Genomic DNA, 20,338 nt, shown 5'->3' on the forward strand with positions numbered 1-20,338 from the left:
GCCGCCAAGACGTGGTTCGAAAACCACGAGTCCGCCATCCACACCTGGCAAGACTTCCGGCGGCAGTTGCTGGATACGTTCAGCAGCAACGAACGGAGGGAGCGTGCTGAATTGGCCCTGCAATCGAGAGCGCAGCAGCCAAACGAGAGCGTGGCGATGTTCGTGGAGGACATGACCCGGCTTTTCAACCGCGCTCATCCTTCGATGTCAGAAGCCAAGAAGATGCGCCACTTGATGCGGGGAGTGAAGGAGCAATTGTTCGCTGTGCTCATGAGCGATCCCCCGGCTACAGTCGCCGATTTTGCAAAGGAAGCGGCAGGCATGGAGCGCACCCTGCAACAGCGGTTTGCGCACTACGGCCGTACATCAAATATCACTGCTGTGGAGTGCCACATGCCGAGGCCCGGGGATGAGAACACCTCCCTCCGAGAGCTCATCAGGAGCATCGTTCGCGAAGAGCTGCAGAAGCTTCGCTCTATGGAGCAGCCTCCTAGCGTCACCGCCATCTCGGATGCTGTGCGTGACGAGATACGCCGCTCGGTGCAGCCCATTCCACCTCCCCAACCGCCAGCACCCTCTGTGATGACTAGAGACCGGATTTTAGGCAAATGCCTATTTTTTTTAACGCTTCGTAGGCGCACCATTTTTACATACGAGCACGAATTAGGTGTTGACAATATGTTTAATACTCTTTTTATAGTGCCTATAAATGCCTATTTTGGGTGTCAGTGCCTATAAATGCCTATTTCCGACGTCGGTGTCTAAAAATGCTCTATTTTACAGAAAAGGGGCCTGAAATACGCTGTGGTTTTGCTTTCAGATTCTGTTTGCTTTCGAATCCATTTCGGTTTTGAGTAGAACACACACGTGGCAGCATTAGATGACCTCGTCAGTTGGCAGTGGTGAACACTGCACCTACGCCGGCTGTGTACACAATACCAACCACGTCAGCCGAAACTATTGAAGCAACCTTTTTCCTATTTTCTGCCATTTTATCGTGGCAGCTTTTCGATCGCTGCCTTTTCCGCGAGAAACTGGCTAATCACTTCTCATAAACATATTCATACTGCGACACCGAAGTGCCAACTGTTCCTTGTTTTGTTTTTGTATGTTTATTTCTTGCTTTTAGTTTGTATATTATTGTACTCTTTTTGTACCCCGTGTATTTTTCCCCCTTTCTTTTTTTTGTGTTCTCTGCCACTACCCTCCAACCTGTATGTACGCCCCCCCTTATGTAATGCCTTCGGGCCTTTAAGGGACAAATAAATGAAATGAAATGAAATGACTTTGGCTGTTAAAGTGGTAGTTGGCCAGATGGCACCACATTTCGGAAAGTATACGGAGTAAGCTATAGGTTCGTCCAAATAATTCCCAGTTGGTTCCAATTGAAACCAACTGTAAAATGTTCCATAAACCTGCTGGAAACAGTTTAACTCATTAAAATTTCCACCTGGATAACCTGCCTTTTTTCGCTCCTTGTGCCCCAGATGGTGCTTGTCTGCTTCTGCTTCGATAGCTTTAACAGTGATTTCTAGATGGATGATGTTTATTTTCCCATGGATACTCGTGGATGTACGTAGGCCCGTGCAGAACTATGATTCTTTTCGGCATATTCCGCATCAAGCAGCGCTGTGTGTAACATTTTCTAGCATCTCGTATTTATGGCTTCCAGACCGTTCTAATGGCAAGCACCATTTGATAGTCGCGTGGCTCCAGACACGTGAAGCCACAAACTATAAAACACTTTTTGCACAAATGACAACATATTTATTAATGTTGAAGCATCGTGTATGCCTGCAATAAATAAGTTCAATTCCCTTGTGAGCGAAGACTGAACTCACTTGTCAGGTGCTTTGAATTGACAATGTTTCTATCAATTTCCAAATTTATGGCCTCCTGTTAAGGTGTTCATTGTTTCTACTTTTGTACACGACAAGCGAATTGTTTGTTTCGAGGTATATCAAAGTGTTTTAAAAGGGTCGGTAACCGTCCCTTTTGCGCGACAGCCTTAAAAAAGCGCCTTCAAATGTTCGCACCTTGCTTAAGGTCCCAAATCATTCCTGGTGTGTTTTCTTTTTATTTTACGGCAGATATTGCGCGCTGAAGTTCGGAACTGTGTGCACTTTTGATAAAGTTTATAGTGCCTATTTTTCTCCGTTAGGTGCCTAAAATGCAATTTTAGCCGCCTATTTATGGCGCCTAAAACGCGCTTTTTAGTGCCTAAAAATCCGGCCTCTAGTGATTGCGAAGTCCTGCGAAGGCATTGCGAAGTCCTGCGCCACCACCGCCGGCGTTCTACTCTCCTGCCCCTACCGCGCCGTCCCACCGATTCCCGCATACGACAGCGCTGCCAGACGACCGCCCACCCGTCACGAAGGCAAACATGTGGCGAACGCCGAACAACAGGCCCCTGTGCTTCCACTGCGGCGAAGCAGGCCACATCCGTCGTCACTGCCCGTACCGCCGGATTGGCCTGCGCGGCTTTTCGCCAGACGCACCCCTGCCACGCTATGGTGAACGACCCCGCGAGATCGATCAGTACCTAGCGGCCAACGTCCCACCTGCACCCACTGCCCAACGTCAGTCCAGGTCACCGTCGCCTCGACGGTTTTCTTCACCAGCCCGCCAGTCCTACGTCCGGCAGTCCTCCAGCCCACGCCGGGAAAACTGAGGACGGCGACCCCCGGAGGTAGGGCCGCCGTCACCGGACATAATGACGAACATCCCCTCCGCTCACCGACGTTAGCATGCGACCCGACCTCCGACCCCACGCCGCGACGACCTTTCGACGCCCAGAGACGCCTTCGCTTGACGACTCAATTGGACAATCTGAACGACCCTTAAGTTCGACGACTTTTCGACGAACAGATACGCCTCCGCTTGACGCCCCAACCCGACCGCGAGAACGAACCCCTAGTCCGTCCTCCCCCACACAGCGTTTTTCTGAAGGTGACCAAGCTTCGGCTGAAATCCCGGTCATCGTTGATGGCCGCCGCGTGACTGCTCTCGTAGATACCGTCGCCGATTTCTCCGTCATGAGTCGTGGTCTGGCGCTTGTCCTGAGGAAAGTACTGACACCTTGGCCTGGAACGCACACCCGGACAGCTGGAAGCCATCTGGTGACACCGCTTGGCGTCTGCACCGCTAGAATGGAGATTCGTGGTGTCACCTTCAGTGCCTGCTTCGCTGTGTTGGCTCATTGCTCGAAGGACCTCATCCTCGGGTTTGATTTTTTTCGGGAACACGGTTCGATAATCAACCTCCGCGAACTTGTCGTGACATTCTCACCTCAGTGTGCCATAGCCGACAGCAGCGAGCCCGACAGGCCTGTTTTTCGCGTGTGTGATGACAATGTCACGCTACCACCACGCTCCAGTTTGTTTATTACGGTGGAATGCTCTAACCCACGCACGCCTCACGGGGTTGCGGAAGGTAACCTGTCGTTACTGCTGAGTCAACAAGTCTGCGTTGCGCGGGGTGTTACTTCCCTCCGCGGACTGCGAACGCAGCTTTTTGTTACCAACTTTAGCCCCGAATACCGCCACTTGCCGCAAGCAACCGCCATAGCCTATTTCAATTAAATTAGTGACTCAGTCTCCCACTGCGCCTTGTCCCTCAACGATACCCATGCATCCACGTCTGGCGCCCCCGTTATGACTGACGTGAATCCCGACCTAACCGCCGATCAGAAACACCGCCTCCACATGATCCTCGACTCTTTTCGTGACTGCTTTGCGACCACTTCTAAAGTTCGGCAAACATCGGTCGCTAAACACCGCATTGTGGTGGATGAAGGCCAGAGGCCTATACAACACCACCCCTATCGAGTGTCTGCGAAAGAACGGGAGGTGATTCGGAGGCAGGTTGAGGAAATGCTCCGCTACGAGGTTATCCAGCCGTCAACAAGCCCGTGGGCTTCGCCCGTTGTGCTGGTCGCCAAGATGGATGGCACTCTCCGAATCTGCGTCGACTATCGTCGCCTCAACAAGATTACTAAAAAGGACGTTCATCCATTGCCCCGAATTGATGACTCGTTCGATCACCTGCATCATGCCCGATATTTTTCCTCTCTTGATCTACGCAGTGGGTACTGGCAGATCGAAGTCGATGAACGTGACCGTGAAAAGACCGCGTTCATAACCCCCGACGGTTTGTACGAGTTCAAGGTGCTCCCCTTTGGCCTGTGTACCGCTCCTGCCACCTTTCAAAGAATGATGGACACTGTCCTGGTTGGCCTCAAATGGCAGTCGTGTCTCGTCTATCTTGATGATGTGGTTATTTTCGCTGCGACCTAAGAAGAACATCTCAAACGCTTGAGTGCAGTTTTGACGGCAATCCGATCAGCCGGTCTATCTCTAAAGCCCGAAAAATGCCACTTCGCGTACCAACGGATGAAGTTTTTGGGCCATGTTGTGACACCTGAGGACGTCAGCCCGACCCCGACAAGACGGCCGCTGTAGCTGCGTTTCCGACTCCCACTGATAAGCGAGCTGTGCGCCGGTTTCTTGGCCTCTGCGCATATTACAGACGCTTCGTGCAAGACTTCTCCAGGCTGGCTGAGCCTCTCACACGGCTGACAAAAGACGATCAGCCTTTCGTCTGGGCACAGGAACAGCAGGACGCCTTCGAAAAGCTCCGCGAACGCCTACAAACAACAAGCGCTCTGCCCAGTGTGCTCGCCAGGTACTGTTCTGCCAGGGATAGAACGTTCTACAGGCGTCCGTGACAATATGTTCTTTACTTATTAAATACGCAAGAACATGGAAGCATTGGTATCAGTTATATCTGCCACGATTTTTAAACACACGAATACATTCTTTTATTTAAAAATAAAAAATACATATTTCACTTGTCTAGACAGTGCGTAGCGTTAACTAGTACGCAATGTCATTGTCAATGGCAATGCAGTTATTATTATTGCGTTTGATCTCTCCACAAATTCTATGAGGAGGCCGCGCTGCAACATGAGCCTCCCCCCCCCCCCCCCCCCCCCCCCCCTGGACAAAATTTCTTCCTACGCCACTGGCTTGTACCTATATTACAACCTATATTTGTAGCGCGCTGAGTATACAAAAAAAAGAAAATACGAGGCGAAATATTATGCAGTCACTGACACAAAGAAATTACTGCCCAAGTTAGTAGGATTAGCTATTTGTTCCCTGTTTAAACAAACATCGGAAAATTTTCACATAACACGAATCTAGGTGTAAATTCAGGATGAAACCGATCATTCGTGTTTTATTACGCGCATCACAGTTCACAGAGCACCAATATGCTAGAACTAGCCTTTCCCTACCCAAGGATGTTGTCCTTAATTAAAAACAAAACAACAGCACGACGTAGCTCAACTGATTAGTTGCTCCTAGGCCACCAGCGCTCAGCCATGTGACGATCGAGAGAAAGCAGGAGGAAGCAGAGGCTGCACTTTGAAGGTGCGGTACGTAGCTGATGATATAACTTAGACGCAACCGACTACAGCAGCGAAGTTAATGCGAAAGAAAACCTGCCTACGCAGCAAAGAAATAATGCAGCTTCAAACGCTACCGATTTGTACCGTCACTTTTCCCAATACAGCGTTCTGGCATTTATGTCAAGGCTCTCCCAGAGCTGCTGCTGGAGTTTGAGTGAATTTTAAGACACAAGGCGAAGAAGCAGTGCATGTATCATCCGCCTGCATCAAACTGTGTTCGTTTTTCAATGCATGAGAGAGACCGAAATATGTTTTTAAAAACAACGAAATAGAATTTATTAACAACTACACTAAGAAAGAAAGCACTGCCCGGAGAGCGTCGAAAAAGAATGGATCGCTTCTCTGGGATCGTTGAGTGTCTATCGCCGACCTTGACGAAGGCATCGTCCCCTCCGCGCGCCAACCCTCACACAGAAATCAAACCGACGCACACCGACACCACTCTCCCTCGAGGTGAGTAATGGGCGCTGCCGAACTTTTCTCGGAACGAGCCGACGGGTCCTACACTCGGAAACAATGGGAGCCTAGTTGAGTTGCGAAGTGACGACACCTTGGGAGGACAGGGGGGGAGACGTCATTTGCGCGAAATCATCATATCTTTAACACAAAGTTTTCAACGAAGCTTTCAGTCTGCGAGGTAACGGTTCTGAAATATGCAGTTCAAAGCGTCGGCAGGCGCAGCAGGAGGGATTACTTGCTGCCAGGTCTCCACGCGCCCCGCCATGGGAAGACAGATAGGCGGCGGTTATCTCAGCGATTGTCGCCTTGGCAACGGGCCAGGAATGCATGCGATAAGTGAGCCCTTTCAAGGGGCGTATGCTGCAGTACACGCGGTTCGAAGTGAAGCGATCGTGCGTGCCATAAGATGCCTCCTGAAAGCACGCAGTACACGTTGGTCGGATTTTCCTCAGAGCTGGACTGGAGGCCCCTGCACTTTCTCAGGCCTCTTCCACAGAACAGAGTTTGTGGTGCTTGCGGATTGGTGCGCCCCAAGACGGCGTTGCTTCCATGCTCCCACACGCTGTGCGACTCGTGCTACGGGCAGTGCGCTGAAGAAGGCCTACACGTATGTCCGCTGGACGGCTACGAGTTCCAGGACGATGACGTCGACTGGAGGGAGTTCCGCGCAGAAGAGCTCCTGAAGAGAGAGGTGAGCGAGAATCTTTATTGAGCGATATTATTGCGCTGTCATTATTCGGGAGTTCTATTATTGTCAAAGCATTCCTAGCCTCTGTCGGCGGGGTCGTAGCACCAAAACGTGTCGGCAAAACGTGTCGGCAAAACGTGTCGGCAAAACGTGTCGGCAAAACGTGTCGGCAAAACGTGTCGGAAAAACGTGTCGGAAAAACGTGTCGGCAAAACGTGTCGGCAAAACGTGTCGGCAAAACGTGTAGGCAAAACGTGTCGGCAAAACGTGTCGGCAAAACGTGTCGGCAAAACGTGTCGGCAAAACGTGTCCGCAAAACGTGTCCGCAAAACGTGTCCGCAAGACGTGTCCGCGGCCGTTGTGACGTTCTCAGAAGAAGTAGCATCAGACTAGTGGTTCTAATTGAAAGAGGAAGGTGTGATGATGCTGCGCAAGAAAATGTTGATAGCATGATTAGTTAAATTAATTAGTTAATAATTATTTTATTAGGCAATAAATTAATGCCAGAAATGCCGGAAAAACACCCACATAGTGCGGACGTCGATATAGTAAGTGGACGGGAAACAGCCGTGGACGGAATTATAGTGCAAAAGTGGGCAAAGGAACGAAAATAAAGTTTGAAATGCAATGAAATGTGTTTGATCAGCGATAATTACTGCAAAAAGTCAAGTTGGCATAGATGAATTGGTTAATTATCAGCAAAAACCAACGGACGGTTGAATACGCTGGACGGGTATATAGTAAGTGGACGGGATAGCAACCACGGCGCCAAATTTGAAAAACCAAAATGGTTGAATGCGATAAAAGAAGGTATAATCAGAGTAAATAAATGTATTTTTAATTAAAGGTTAGGATAAATACGGTAATTAAGAAGTTAAACTGAGAAACAAAGAAAATTATGGAGGCAAAGAGAGGCGACGAGTGCGAACGAGGCCTCAGTGCTTTCTCATTCCCCCAATGCGGGTCCCCGCAGTGATCTCTAATTTTCCATGTGAGGCGTACACGGGCTGCCTGAGCTAAACGTCTGGCCGTTTATGCGGGAGGTATATTATTGCCAACGACTGCAGCCTTTGACATAAAACTTGGAAGAAGCTTAACCTCCGTCCCGGGGCTGCCTTTGGGCTGATTACAAGATTAGCCAGGTCTCAAGTTAAAAGTCGCCTAAAGTAGCAATGCCGTTTAATCTTAGCGCCAGATTTATCGCGAAATAGATGAGATGCCATATTAAGACCACAGCTTTTATTAATGAACAATAGATAAGAGAATTTTGAATAAACGCGACAATTCGAATCAAGAGCTGAACAACTGGCCCTTTTGCTGGGTCTTTAAGCCATATGTAGATTGCAAATAACTAAATTATAGAAAGTTTAGTGCGCGTGCACATAGCTTATCTGCAAAAGATAGTGATCTTGAGTTAATATTTAGGGGAATCCCCCAAGTTCTAGTAAATTTGTAATAACACAGCATCCACCCAAGCACAACCAGCGGCTACATTAGCATCCACCGAAGTTTCTTGTCATTTAGCAATCCTTATCTAAACGATAAGCTCTGCACTTTCGTGTTCTCGCTTGGCCGACAGTGGTATCGGCATGCTGAAGGCATAACACAGAAGCTATGTCATTTTGCGCTACACAAGTGTTGTGCTTAACGCGTTGTAGCGTTACGCAGCGTTCTGCCATTCATATTGCCGCACCCATGGCTGCAGTTTGGCGCATATTTTCGGTTGCCTCCATGCGCACGCATCGGCCGTCACGAGAGAAAAGCTTGGAAACAATGGGCCGTCGTGATGCTTGCTTTGTATTATATATGCAGTCACTAAATATAGATATTAAATGCCCTAAACTTGGTAATTACCCATGCTAGACCCTGTAGACAAATGCGAAATTTTGTTGTGAACCAAAGAAGAATTTCGTTGGGGCCAGGAATTCTGCTATCCCCGGGTCTTCACCGAAGATTCGATCTAATGCTATCGGGTTTAAATAATGACATTTTGTTTCTGGCTCCGCAAAAATTCTGCGGGATACGTTTTCTTTGCCTCAATTCCGCACTACCAACCTCATGTCTAAAGTTGGAATGAGACAAAATTGACCAGCGATATCACAGCTTGAAACTGTAAAGATTAACTATTAGTTTTCTTGTACTGTCGCGATCGGAATACACGGCCGAAAGCAAGGTAGAACTGCGTTCTGCACTACTAAACGACAGATGTTCGCTCTTTACTCCGTCGCAGACATCGCTGTTATCTCAGTCCTACCTTATGCGCGCCTTATCATTGCAGGTGATGTGCTGGAACGACGCAGCTGGCTGCGAGTATGTGGCTCCTGCTTCGCGGATCGCCCAACATTTCCAGCGCGATTGTGGACACCACTCTGTTTGCTGTCCCAAGTGCTCTGCCACCGTTCCCTGTCGCAGTGTGATCCCGCACCTGAAAAACTGCTACTGCAAGTCGGCAAAGCCTGCTACATCGGACGGCGAAGGACATTCAGATTCCTGGAACGCCGCTGCTTTTGAATGTTCTCTGAAGGAAACATTTGAAAAACAGGCGGGGGAAGTGAAGGAGTTTCTCGGGCAAATGGTTTCTCACATTAGTGCACACGGTGACAGGCTGAACGAGATCTCCCACGCGATAAACAACGCTAGGGAAAATCAGCGACAGGAGGTTAAGACAGAAGTTGGGAAACTCGTTGACAGTTTCACACAAATCATGTCTAAAATGGACGCATCTAACGAGGAACTGAAATCGGTTTTGGCCTCGAGGTCTTCTACAACGAATCTTTCCGAAAATATAAACAAATTAGAGAAAACTCTGAAGGATGAAATCGCTAAAGCAGCGAGCCAAACTCAAAAACACATGTCAGAGAACGCCACTGCAATCGAAGCAGCAAAAGCTGCAGCGCAAGAAAATATTCAGTCTAGTTTGAAGACACTGGATCATGTCAAAAGCATTGTACGAAACACCGAACTAAGCAAGGCGCTCTGTGTGTTTTTTATAAAGGATTTTAAGACACTCAAGGAGGCCGCGTTGAAGGTAGGCGATGTTTTATATGAGAGCGAGCCCGTCTACCTGCGTGGCTACAACTTGTCCCCTGGAGTTCGCCTTAAGAAACACGGTGAATCTCTAGAACTGCACGCGTGTTTTCGCCTGTATAAGGGCAACATGGACGATCTTGTGCAGTGGCCATTTGACAACATGATCAGGCTTTTCTTGATGCATTCCTATGAAAGCGGAGCAGACCTCGTGTTTCAGGCAAAAGGAGATCCTTCAGGCATATCTTTTAAAAAGCCCACAGCATGCCGCAACTCATTTGTGTGGACAAATGCGCAGTCGTTCAAAGTCGAAGAGCTCATCAACGACGGCTACGTGGAAAATAATCAACTGCGTGCAATGTGTGAGGTCCTTCCATGATCAGTGCCAGATTACAAAGCTTTCATTTATAATGGAGTGGAAGTTCCTTCCAGCAAGCATCAGCAGTGGAATCAGCCTTTTTGTTGACAGTGCCGAAAACTTCGCAGGCCTTTTGGCGATCAATCGGGTAAATTTACCCTTTCTGATAAGGCCTCTATCACCGGTGTATGATTAAAAAAAATAGTTTGGGATCAGCATGGCTCGAGCCAAGTTATACGACCGAAAGCTCTGTTAAAAATGGTCTCCGCCGTCTCAAATCAAATTTCAAGGTCAAGCCCAGGAGCCCAATGGTCAGTCATATGATCATCTGGACATACTGCCACACCTTGGGCCATAGCACCACCCATTCAAGTTCAGTTTGACCTTGTGAGGCATCGACGGTCATTGTCTATGGGGCACCCACTGTAACAAATCAAGTATCAGATAAAAGGTCAAGGCCAGGTACCCAAAAGTAGTAGCCACAATCACGTGGTCACATCACCATAGCTTGGGCCATACCACCAAGTTGTTAGGTTCGGTTTGACCTTATGAGGCATTGAAGGTCATTCTCTCATCCACATCGAAATCGAAAGTTGTACCCCTAGGTGTAGAGCTCTCGTTCTAAAGTCATTCATTGTGAACTTTTCAGAATTGTGGGCCAGTGCCTCAAGAATAAAAGTAGTTTCACAGAAGCTTGTGTAGCTGTTTTTTCTCTCTCTCTCCGAGATAGCCGCTGTTTTTTTATCTAACCGCTGGAACTTAATCAAGCAAAGCAAGTTGGTGGCTGCCCTTCTAAACATTGGAATGGCGTGAGCAACGGGAGCACATCCCATTCAGCGAAGGTTCAGCGGTAACGCGTTTTCCACATGGCGAGGAAACTAATTATATACACGTGGCCAGAATCGGTCTTTATATTTACTATATAGTCGGATACAACTCAAGAGTGAAGCGGCATTCATCCTTCAAATGACCCCCCACCCCCTTTAACCACTAACGATGACCTATTACCATGGTGTCACGGCCGACCGCTTGGCACCTATGAAGAGCGTTTGAAGCGTGGCTCCAAACGCTCTTCTGCCACTGTTTGCTTCACTCACAGTCTCTGCCTCTTCGCTAGTGATATCTTCGTTGTCTAACCGGACTTGGTGTTTTGTCGACATCCACCCCTTTAACTCCGACACGTGGGTCGTAGTTGCCCAACGAGCATGCTCTGACTGGTCGAGCTCTGTCACTCGGCAAGTGCCGGTGGGCAGAACACTAGTAACCACCAAACGTCCCCTGTACTTTTGCTGGGCTGTTGCGAGTTTTCCAGTCAGTTCAGTAGCCCTGGTCGGGAAAACAACGTCGGCGACGTTGTAGAGGCTAGCAGGGTAGCGTTGGCGATCGTACACTGCCTTAATTTTAATGCGAAAGTCTTTTATAGTCTCAAGCCTCCGCGGTGACTGAGTGCTTATGGCACTCGGCTGCTGTCCCGAAAGTCGCGAGTTCGATCCCGGCCGCCGGCGGTCGAATTGCGATGCTGGCGAAATTCTAGAGACCCGTGTACTGTGCGATGTCAGTGCACATTAAAGAGCCCCAGGTGCTCAAAATTTCCGGAGCCCTTCACTACGGCGTCCCTCATAGCCTGAGCCGCTTTGGGATGTTAAACCCCATGAACCAAACCAAACTTTTATGGCTCCTGACTCGCCAGCGTGTCCGTCCGTGCGTCCACGGCACCTGTCAATCCTCAGTATGATAGTAAGAATCGTTAATTGTTGCTTGAAAAGCAAGTAATGATAGTTAATGGTGTAGTAGTAGATGTATGGGCAGTAGTTAATAATAATTCGTTAATTAATTAATAATTGTTAGTTAGTTTGTGATAATTGGTTAAATAGTTCATGGCAATTAGTTACTTAGTTAATGGCGTCCAGTAAACGTGCAAACCCACTCAACACGCACACTGCGGATGCGCAGGTGCGGTTAAAGGCCGTCGCCTCTGCGCACTTCAGATCCTCAAAGGGCTCCCCTGAATTTTATTTCTTCGGTTCGGCAATAATGCGCTCTCGAACACGGGTTCGCAACCCCTCGGAGTCTTCCCAGTTTGCGTCCTGGCTGCTCACTATTCTTTTAAGGACGGTGGTGTGGATTTCTGGCTGGTATCCACACAGCATTTCGAAAGGAGTTTTTGCACAGGTTCTCGTCAAAAGCGTTCCCCACTGGTTTTCTTTGGCAGGCTTCACAGTTCGATGCGATGGATGGAAACACTGCAAAAGACGTATTTCGCTAAATCGCACAAGAATGGACTATTGCCATGAATAGTTATATAAAGTGTCTTACAAATTTCCGATTTTCAACATTTTTGTTCCAAAATGTTGAACACCTTTTTTAAACACCATTGCTAGAAAGCTGGAACACCCCGTATACCTTGTTTCGGTGCGTCTTCAAGCGTACAGGACAGATCATTTGGGCACGTGATATTCTTTCCCCGTACACTGTCCGCCAGTCTGCATGAGAGGCAGCAGATTCAGTCGCGGTTATCGTCTTGGCGACCGCCGCGGGCAAGATAGATAGCGCTTTACGGGGGAAGAAAAAGCAGCTCATCAATCAGTCTGCACAGCGAGCACAGGAGAGTAACGATGCCTCCCTCAAGTGGGCGGCAGTACACGCTGGTCGGGTTCTCGCCAGAACTGGACTGGAGGCCCCTGATCTTCCTGAAGCCTATTCCAGCAAACCGAGTATGCAGTGCCTGCGGATTGGTTCGCAAGACAACCGCTCTGCTGCCCTGCATGCACGTGCTGTGCGAGTGTTGCTACGAGCAGCAAGACCTGGATGGTGTGTCGCACGTGTGTCCGCTCGACGGCAACGGATACGAGAAGGGAGACGTCGATCTCAAAGACTTCCCTGATGAGGAGCTACTGAGAAGAGAGGTGGGTGAGAGCGAAACAGTAATCCAAAAGAATGCGCTCGGATTTCTCTGTTTTAGTGCGCTTGCTACTATAGTGTAGTAGTAGTAGTGGTTTTATTAAACATATAATAAAAAGAAGGTAAAGACTTTTGATAGCCCCGGCATCTGCCATCGCTACGGGAAGCACCTGAGCTGGGGCAGCGGAAATAAGAAGATAGCAGGCAGGGTGTAGAAATGAAATGAAAGAGGTGAGGGGACAGCTGGAAAAAGAGGTACACTGTACCGCACTGATAGTGTACATTCTCCGCATTTAGCCGTTGCGTGTTTTCCTGTTTGAAATAGAAAATTAAAAATTGGTTTTCAGAAAAGGAAGTGGCGCAGTAAGGGTCTCACATATCTCGGTGAACACCCGCACCACGTCGTAAAGGAAGGAATAAAGGAGGGCGTGAAAGAATAAAGAGGTGCCGTAGTGGAGGTCCCCGGAATACTTTCGACCACCTGGGTAGCTTTAACGTGCACTGACATCGCACAGCACACGGGCGCCTATTGCGTTTCGCCTTCATCGAAATGCGGCCACCGCGGTCGGGTTCGGACAAAGCCGGATTTGTGGCAGAATGCTTACCTGCGCACCGTGTCAGGTGGCTGCTCAATTAAACTTGAAAGGCTGTTCGGGAAGAGCAACATGGATCGCAACCGAATCCAAGCAACCCAATTCCCGTCGATTGCCCAGTGGCGCATTGCGCCAGGAATTATATGAGGAATCCCAGGGGTCTATGAGTAGGGACAACGACCAGTTCTGCATATGTGCCGCCGCGGTGGCTCAGCGGCTATGGTGCTCGGCTGCTGACCCAAAAGACGCGGGTTCGATCCCGGCCGCGGCAGCTAGAATTTCTTTGGAGGAGAAATTCTAGAGGCCCGTGTACTGTGCGATGTCAGTGCACGTTAAAGAACCCCAGGTGGTCGAAATTTGCGGAGCCCTCCACTACGGCGTCTCTCATAGCCTTAGTCGCTTTGGGATGTTAAACCCCATAAACCAAACCAAACCAGTTCTGCATATGTGGACATTAACCCTTTATCGCTATCCGAACAACTCCCATCCGTGCACACTGGATCTGGTCACCGGAGGCGAAATGAAAACCGAACTGCCAGCTTACCCAATTCTCATTTAGCTTAGCTACGCAAATCGACCGTCATAGTTTTTTTTTATTATCGTTACTTCCGCCTAGGCCACAGGAAACAATCAAGCTTTTTCACATTTATTTTTGCGACCAAGGAAATACAGAACGACCTGAAAGCGTCCCTCAAGCAACAAGGTCGGCATAACAGCTTAAACTCTTAACTCCTAAGTACCTTGGCTTCTTTACGTGCTCTTCTAAAATCACAGGCTCCATATAGGTGCAGAAATCAACGCGTCGCTTTCTTCGCCGCTAGTTCAAAGCGTCGATCGTGTGAATAGAACAGCTGTTTGGATAATGAAAAGATGGTAGGTTATGGATCTAGACATCTCGATCTCCCGGATGACCTGTCCTAGTGCCACTCTCTCCAATCTGCTATTCTGTCTTCAGCACTCGATCAGGATATCGAGCGACTGCAGATGCTATCTGAGCCGCACTGCAAGGCCCTGAGGCTGAGCTACTGGCCTTAGAAATTATGACAAAGGCTTCACTCATTTTGACTGTCCCAGAGACGCTATACTTAATGGTTGGACCTTAGTAAATGCGGAATTCTTTGGACTATGAGACGCTGTCACTGGGTTTAAAGAAGTCTAATAAGCTGTGAAGCAATGTGGCCTGGAAGTTCGAGGTATGATTCCATACATGCGTATATATTTTATCCGCTGTGCGGGTCAATTTTTTGCCGGTCCTGTGATGTAGTTTCCGTTGAAACTATTTTCCACGATTAAAGATCTCCGACACTATCGCTTTCGTATTGCACTTTCTAACATCCTAAAAATTTTCGAGTCTCTCCTTTTCCTTGCTTTCACCTGGTGTTCAGGCTATTAAATTTGACCGTCTTTTACTTCCAGATACGGCGGTGCAAACGCAATTTACTTTATATGCACTGATCTTGTTCCGTCCCATCTACCGCCTATATTGGAATGTACTTCCTGTTTTTAAATAAGAGACCTTTTTAGGGCGTAGCTCTTATACGCCCTTTCGAGGATCAAGCCGCGACGCCGTCGCCGTCGGTGTAACCAAGCGCGAGAGGAGCAGGGTGAGGGGAAAAGATCAAGCGCGCTCCTCTCGAGTCCGGTTGTGCCTAGTGGACGGAAGTACCGCATCGCTCATAGATGGCGCCGGAGTGGTGCACGCCGCGCGCCGTCCACGCATTGCCTTTTCGCATCGCCCCACGCTCTGCTCCGTTGGCGGGCGGTGCTGGGAAATCTGCTGCGCGCGATACATTGTCCTTGTCGGCCACACCACTCACAACGTTGTCTTCCTACTATAAACGGCCTGGTTATGAACCATACATTGGTGAAGCAGGGCGAGCATATGTCCGTTAATTTCTCCGAGCATAAAGCCACCTTCTTGACAATCAAAGACGTGGAGAAAAGTGTTACTTGAAGAAAGAGTATCCGTGGAAAATAAAGAGTACTATGTAACTGCACAAGCACAGACGTATATCTCAAATCATTCGACCCCGCCGCGGTTGCTCAGTGGTTACGGCGCTCGGCTGCTGACCCGAAAGACGCGGGTTCGATCCTGGTCGCGGCTGCTGAATTTCGATGGAGGTGAAATTCTAGAGGCCCATGTGCTGTGCGATGTCAGTGCACGTTAAAGAACCCCAGGTGGTCGAAATTTCCGGAGCCCTTCACTACGGCGTCCCTCAGAGCCTGAGTCGCTTTGGGTCTTTAAACGCCAATAAACCAAACCAATCAAATTCTTTGCTTCAATACATCTAGAAATCAAAACACAGAGCTGAGCTCAAATTTCGCGTTAGGGAATATCGTAATTGTCCTCAAAAATTGTTTTTTGCTTCTGAAAAATGTCGTTCTATCTTTTGCATTACTGCTACTCTCGTCTAAATCTTTTTGTAAGCCCTGAGGGTAAATTAAATCATTTAATTTCATAAAACGCTTAGCGTCCACTGTTTCGCAAGTTCCGATGAGACGAAATACACGGCGGTATGCCGGCGCGTTGCCACTTCAGGCTTCGTAAAACTTCACAGAGCCGAGCGTTTTGTTCACCCCGTACAAGTGCACAACCGAGCGGCACGTGCTGTCGCACTTGTAATGCTTCTCTATCATGCTGATCTAAATCTCAAGCTATGAATTTTATCTGCAGCGCTTTCATAAGTATGTACTCCAGAAAGTGCCAGCGTCGCCACTGCTATCAGCGGCAGGGCGTTATCTTTTTCCATGGACAATAGCGCACTTTATCCAACTTGTTGGCACGCGCATAGACCATAAGCGAAGAGAGAAGCTGCCTTGATCGATCTGGTCCGTCAAACTGCAATTTTTGTTCCATCCTTATTACTAATGTTAAACGAAGGTTTAGATCAATTATTTCTGACCTCGCCCATTGTTCAAAAAACTGATTTTTTTTTTTTGTGTTACTATACATACCGGGGAAGCTTCGCAAAACACATTGAATATCGAACACAAATGAAAAGCGCATATGTCACAAAAGATTTCTCAGCTTTTACCGTTTTATTTCTAAATTAACTTAAAGGCAAAACCTAGGGATCTGACAGTCCACATCCGCTACTGGTCGAGTGGTTTTGTCGAATTGCAGAGTGAATCAATGCGCCGAGAGGAGGTCTTAAGTAATTACCTCGGCGTACAAAGACTCCTTTCCCAGTGGTACCTCTTCTCGCTTTTCAGGTCAAGTGCTGGAACCAAGCAAGTGGCTGCCAGTATTCTACGGCAGCTTCAGGAATCGTCCAGCATTATCTGCGGGAATGTGAACACCACTCAGTGTTATGTGCCAAGTGTTCGGCCACTGTGCTCTGCAGAGACGTGTGCGCGCATCTCAGGTCAGCCTGTTGCGACACTTCGAAGCCTCTCTCATCCGAATGCGAAGCTCCTCCGAGTCAAGTCGAAGAGACAGCGTTTTTGGCTTCTTTCAAAACCGCCTTTGAAAAGCAAGCGGATGCAATCACAGCGTGTCTGAGGCCGATGGCTCTCGATATCAGCGCTCAAGGGGACAGACTAAACGAAATATCCCACAGCATGAACGCACTCAAACAGACACTGAGACAGGAACTAGGGGTTTCAACGAGAGAAATTCACGACAGCTTGACGAAAACCATACTTGAATTGGGAGCGTCCAATGACGGGCTCAGAGAATGTTTTGCCACTAGCAGAGACACAATTAACACTTTCTCGACGACTATTGAACGTTTAGAAAAAACTCTGAACGATAAATTCAGTGGAACCAGAGACGACTTGTCAGAAATTGCAGGTGCCATTGAAGAGGTCAAACTGCAAATGAATGAAAGCGTGCAAAAGACGTTGACCATTGTCCTCCGACAGAAGGAGCTACAAGTCTCGCAATGCAAGTTTGTTGTGAGTGGACTGAAATCGCTTCAGCAGACTGCGACGCAGAAAACCTGGGCTGTCTATGATAGCGAGCAGGTGTACATTAGAGGCTACTGCATATCTCCGGGAGTGTACCTTCTAAAAGACGGGGAATCTGTGATACTGCGGGGGAGATACACCCTGCACAAAGGTGACTTGGACGACTTTGTTCCTTGGCCGTTCGTGCATAAGATGAGGCTGAGCGTCATTGACCCGAAAGGAGTCGCCGAGCGTGCGCTGGAAGTTAAACCAAGTCGGTGCAGCGAAGTTAATCAAAAGCCAACAATGTCCAGTAACCGAGCTGGTTATTGTTACAACCCGTCTTTGAACCTCAAAAATCTCATCAAAGACGGATTCGTAGAAAATGACCAGCTTCAGATTAGGTGGGAGCTGCTGCCTTGAATCGTACTTCAGCAGGGACTGTGGAAGCCACTTGGGACTTCACACCTCTGACCCCTCACACTCGACGACAGATTTTTGTTAATTGCTTGGGCGGTGGAATGGAATAACTCAGACCTGTGGACTATACCTAGACATATGTAACTCACTGTGGTTTATTAAAAAATTGCAGCAGTTATTCTCTGCCTACCCGAGTGCTTATGCAGCGAAAGCTACACAAGCGTGATTAAAGACGGTTTATCTTTGGTACATCTTTTATTGTTTCTTAACTCCCCCCCACTTCACAGCCGCTTATTCGTCTTCACTGATTGGCTTGATGGAGACAAAGACTGATCGATGGTCAGGCCCATGCCAAAGACTACTGTCAAGGGACAACTGTGAATTTGTGTAGTCTCTTTCTTTTCTTGCAATTGCTTTTGAACTTTACTGCAACTTTCAAAACAAATGCTTCAATTACTTAATTCAATGCTTCATTTACTTCGATTACTTTAAGGCGCCTCGTTGTCTGCGCATACGTTTCGCAAACGAAACATCTAGTAATTCATCCCGAAGACTGAAACCACCCTGAGTGTGGCTCTCGTACCCGTATATTTATATCTAATCTTTTTATTATACTTTTAACACTGTGTACAGATAATTGCCACAAATTAGACAACAAAGGACTAAGCAACAGCGAAAAGCACTGCCTTCACCTTCTTTAATATCGACGTAACAATGTACAAACAACTCATTTTCATTAGAAGCGAGACATTTCTCTACTTTTGTTCTGCTTTGTAGGCTGCTGGGAACAATGAGTTACATAGCTCGCGGCTCACAAAGCAAATTATTGTATTCCAAGATCATTCATTTTGACCAGGTTCGCTGGAAAATATAACGTGTTCAAACAAACGGAGTATTCCATCGGCACGAAACGCACCAAGCTTGTTGCGCAGACGAATGCCACTCTGCTGAACTAACAGAGGAAATTGTTTCCGAATAGACACACCTCTCATAGAAACTTTGTTGGAGAGAAAAGAAGAGCTTCCCGAGCGAGTTTTTCTCAATTTCATCGGATCTGCAACCGAAGCTTGTCACGCCATGCCGTTTCTTACTAATACCTAGAGGGAAAGATGGCGGCACGGCACTTCAACCCCCATGGACGCTCAAAGCATCATGGGCCGGTGAGATAGTTGGTGCGGGACAGATGTATTTTTTCGGGAACAGAGCGGCCTTACTGAGATGTTCCATTCCTAAAACGGTGTTATCCGTGTGTGTGTTCATACGTGCTGCTTCAGAGAAGAGCCGTCAAAAGGAGCGCCCCCCGCGCGCAGACGAATTCGGCGCGAACGTAGTGCGCAAAACCCAGAGTTGCGACAACGCAACAGCACACGACGCCAATATAAGGTTTCTCTTTTCCGAAATGCCATTAAAAAACCTCCTAAAGTGTTTAAGCAACATTTTTTTACATATTTATTTTCAAAAGTGCGCCTGTTAAGCACGAAATATTAGTTTCTGCGGTGTGCAATACTTGGCCAATTGAAAAGCAAGCCACCTCTTATTTTAGGCAAACTTTTGGATCTACGCTTTTTTATGCTCATTTGTTGCAGTTTATAGACAGGGTGTTGAATGTTAGGTCATTCTTTATTATCAAACAGCGTCTACTTTTGCATTATTTTTGGCCAAAAGTTTTGGTTCTGCAGCCGATAGCTCACCGCCCCATGATGCTTTGAGCGCCCATGGTGGCTGAAGTGGTCTTAAGGAAGCTCCATGCAAACTGCCAGAGACGAGGTGCCAGCCTTCCCTCTAGGTAATAATAAGAAACTATATGCGCCGCACAGGAATGACGTCAGGTAGGGCAAAGGTTCTATGCTCATATCAGATCTTTCAAAAATTGCGAGGACACTTTGGCAACTATAGTGTTGAGACGCGAAAGCCGAGGACACTATGCCGTGACGACTTCCGGTGGATGTGACGTCACACCGTTACCGTGGCTATATCGATCCCCAGAGTATACATCTTTCGGGGATCATAAGTGTTAATTACGCTTAATTACACATTTTTTCATCTAATTTGACACAAATTCGACGTTTTTCCGACCATTCAGTGACAAGTTTAACTATGCCGTGACGACTTACGGTGTATGTGATGTCACACCGTTCCCGTGGCTATATCGACATCTGCGTTATTTCGACGCAATTTCGACATTTTTGCCTATAATTAATTAACTCATTAATCTACAGTCATCAATCTTAGCTTCTAGGTTCAATTTTTCCTATTCTATCTGAACCAACCATTGGTTTCCTTCTATCTTTTTAGTTTCAGAGTTAAACGCGTGTAACGCGCTTTGGTAACCGACAGACGACAGTATGAGCCATTAAAGGCTTTCGCCTTAAAACAGGGCATGCCCCTAAGCAAGCTCGTGAGCGTGCAGCAAATGAAGAGAGCCCGGAAGAAGTTTGCTGCGACGATTTCTAACGTTCGACGTCATAAAGGTCGGTTAGAAATTCGACATTTTTTTTCGTCCCGCCCGATACAGAGCCTACAGAATCCAAAAG

The 20,338-nt window shown here is 47.8% G+C and overlaps 2 protein-coding genes across 2 annotated transcripts; both read left to right on the forward strand.

Moving 5' to 3' along the window:
- Positions 1–5,776: 5,776 nt before the first annotated feature.
- On the forward strand, positions 5,777–10,909 carry LOC149329642 (TNF receptor-associated factor 5-like). Its single transcript, XM_089560367.1, has 2 exons — positions 5,777–6,620; positions 8,896–10,909. Exons 1-2 carry the CDS (start codon positions 6,336–6,338, stop codon positions 10,021–10,023), a joined length of 1,413 nt encoding a protein of 470 aa, XP_089416493.1. The 5' UTR covers positions 5,777–6,335; the 3' UTR covers positions 10,024–10,909.
- A 197-nt stretch (positions 10,910–11,106) lies between these two features.
- On the forward strand, positions 11,107–20,266 carry LOC149329643 (TNF receptor-associated factor 6-like). Its single transcript, XM_089560368.1, has 2 exons — positions 11,107–12,908; positions 16,710–20,266. Exons 1-2 carry the CDS (start codon positions 12,618–12,620, stop codon positions 17,805–17,807), a joined length of 1,389 nt encoding a protein of 462 aa, XP_089416494.1. The 5' UTR covers positions 11,107–12,617; the 3' UTR covers positions 17,808–20,266.
- Positions 20,267–20,338: the final 72 nt, after the last annotated feature.

Source organism: Amblyomma mixtum, chromosome 9 (genome assembly GCF_055824585.1).
Source record: "Amblyomma mixtum isolate Tamu chromosome 9, ASM5582458v1, whole genome shotgun sequence".
NCBI lineage: Eukaryota > Metazoa > Arthropoda > Arachnida > Ixodida > Ixodidae > Amblyomma > Amblyomma mixtum.

Coding starts and splice junctions, on each gene's coding strand:
- LOC149329643 (XM_089560368.1), top strand. CDS start 12,618: ATGCCTCCCTCAAGTGGGCGGCAGTACACGCTGGTCGGGTTCTCGCCA. Junction 12,909..16,709: donor AGGAGCTACTGAGAAGAGAG/GTGGGTGAGAGC, acceptor CTCGCTTTTCAG/GTCAAGTGCTGGAACCAAGC.
- LOC149329642 (XM_089560367.1), top strand. CDS start 6,336: ATGCCTCCTGAAAGCACGCAGTACACGTTGGTCGGATTTTCCTCAGAG. Junction 6,621..8,895: donor AAGAGCTCCTGAAGAGAGAG/GTGAGCGAGAAT, acceptor TTATCATTGCAG/GTGATGTGCTGGAACGACGC.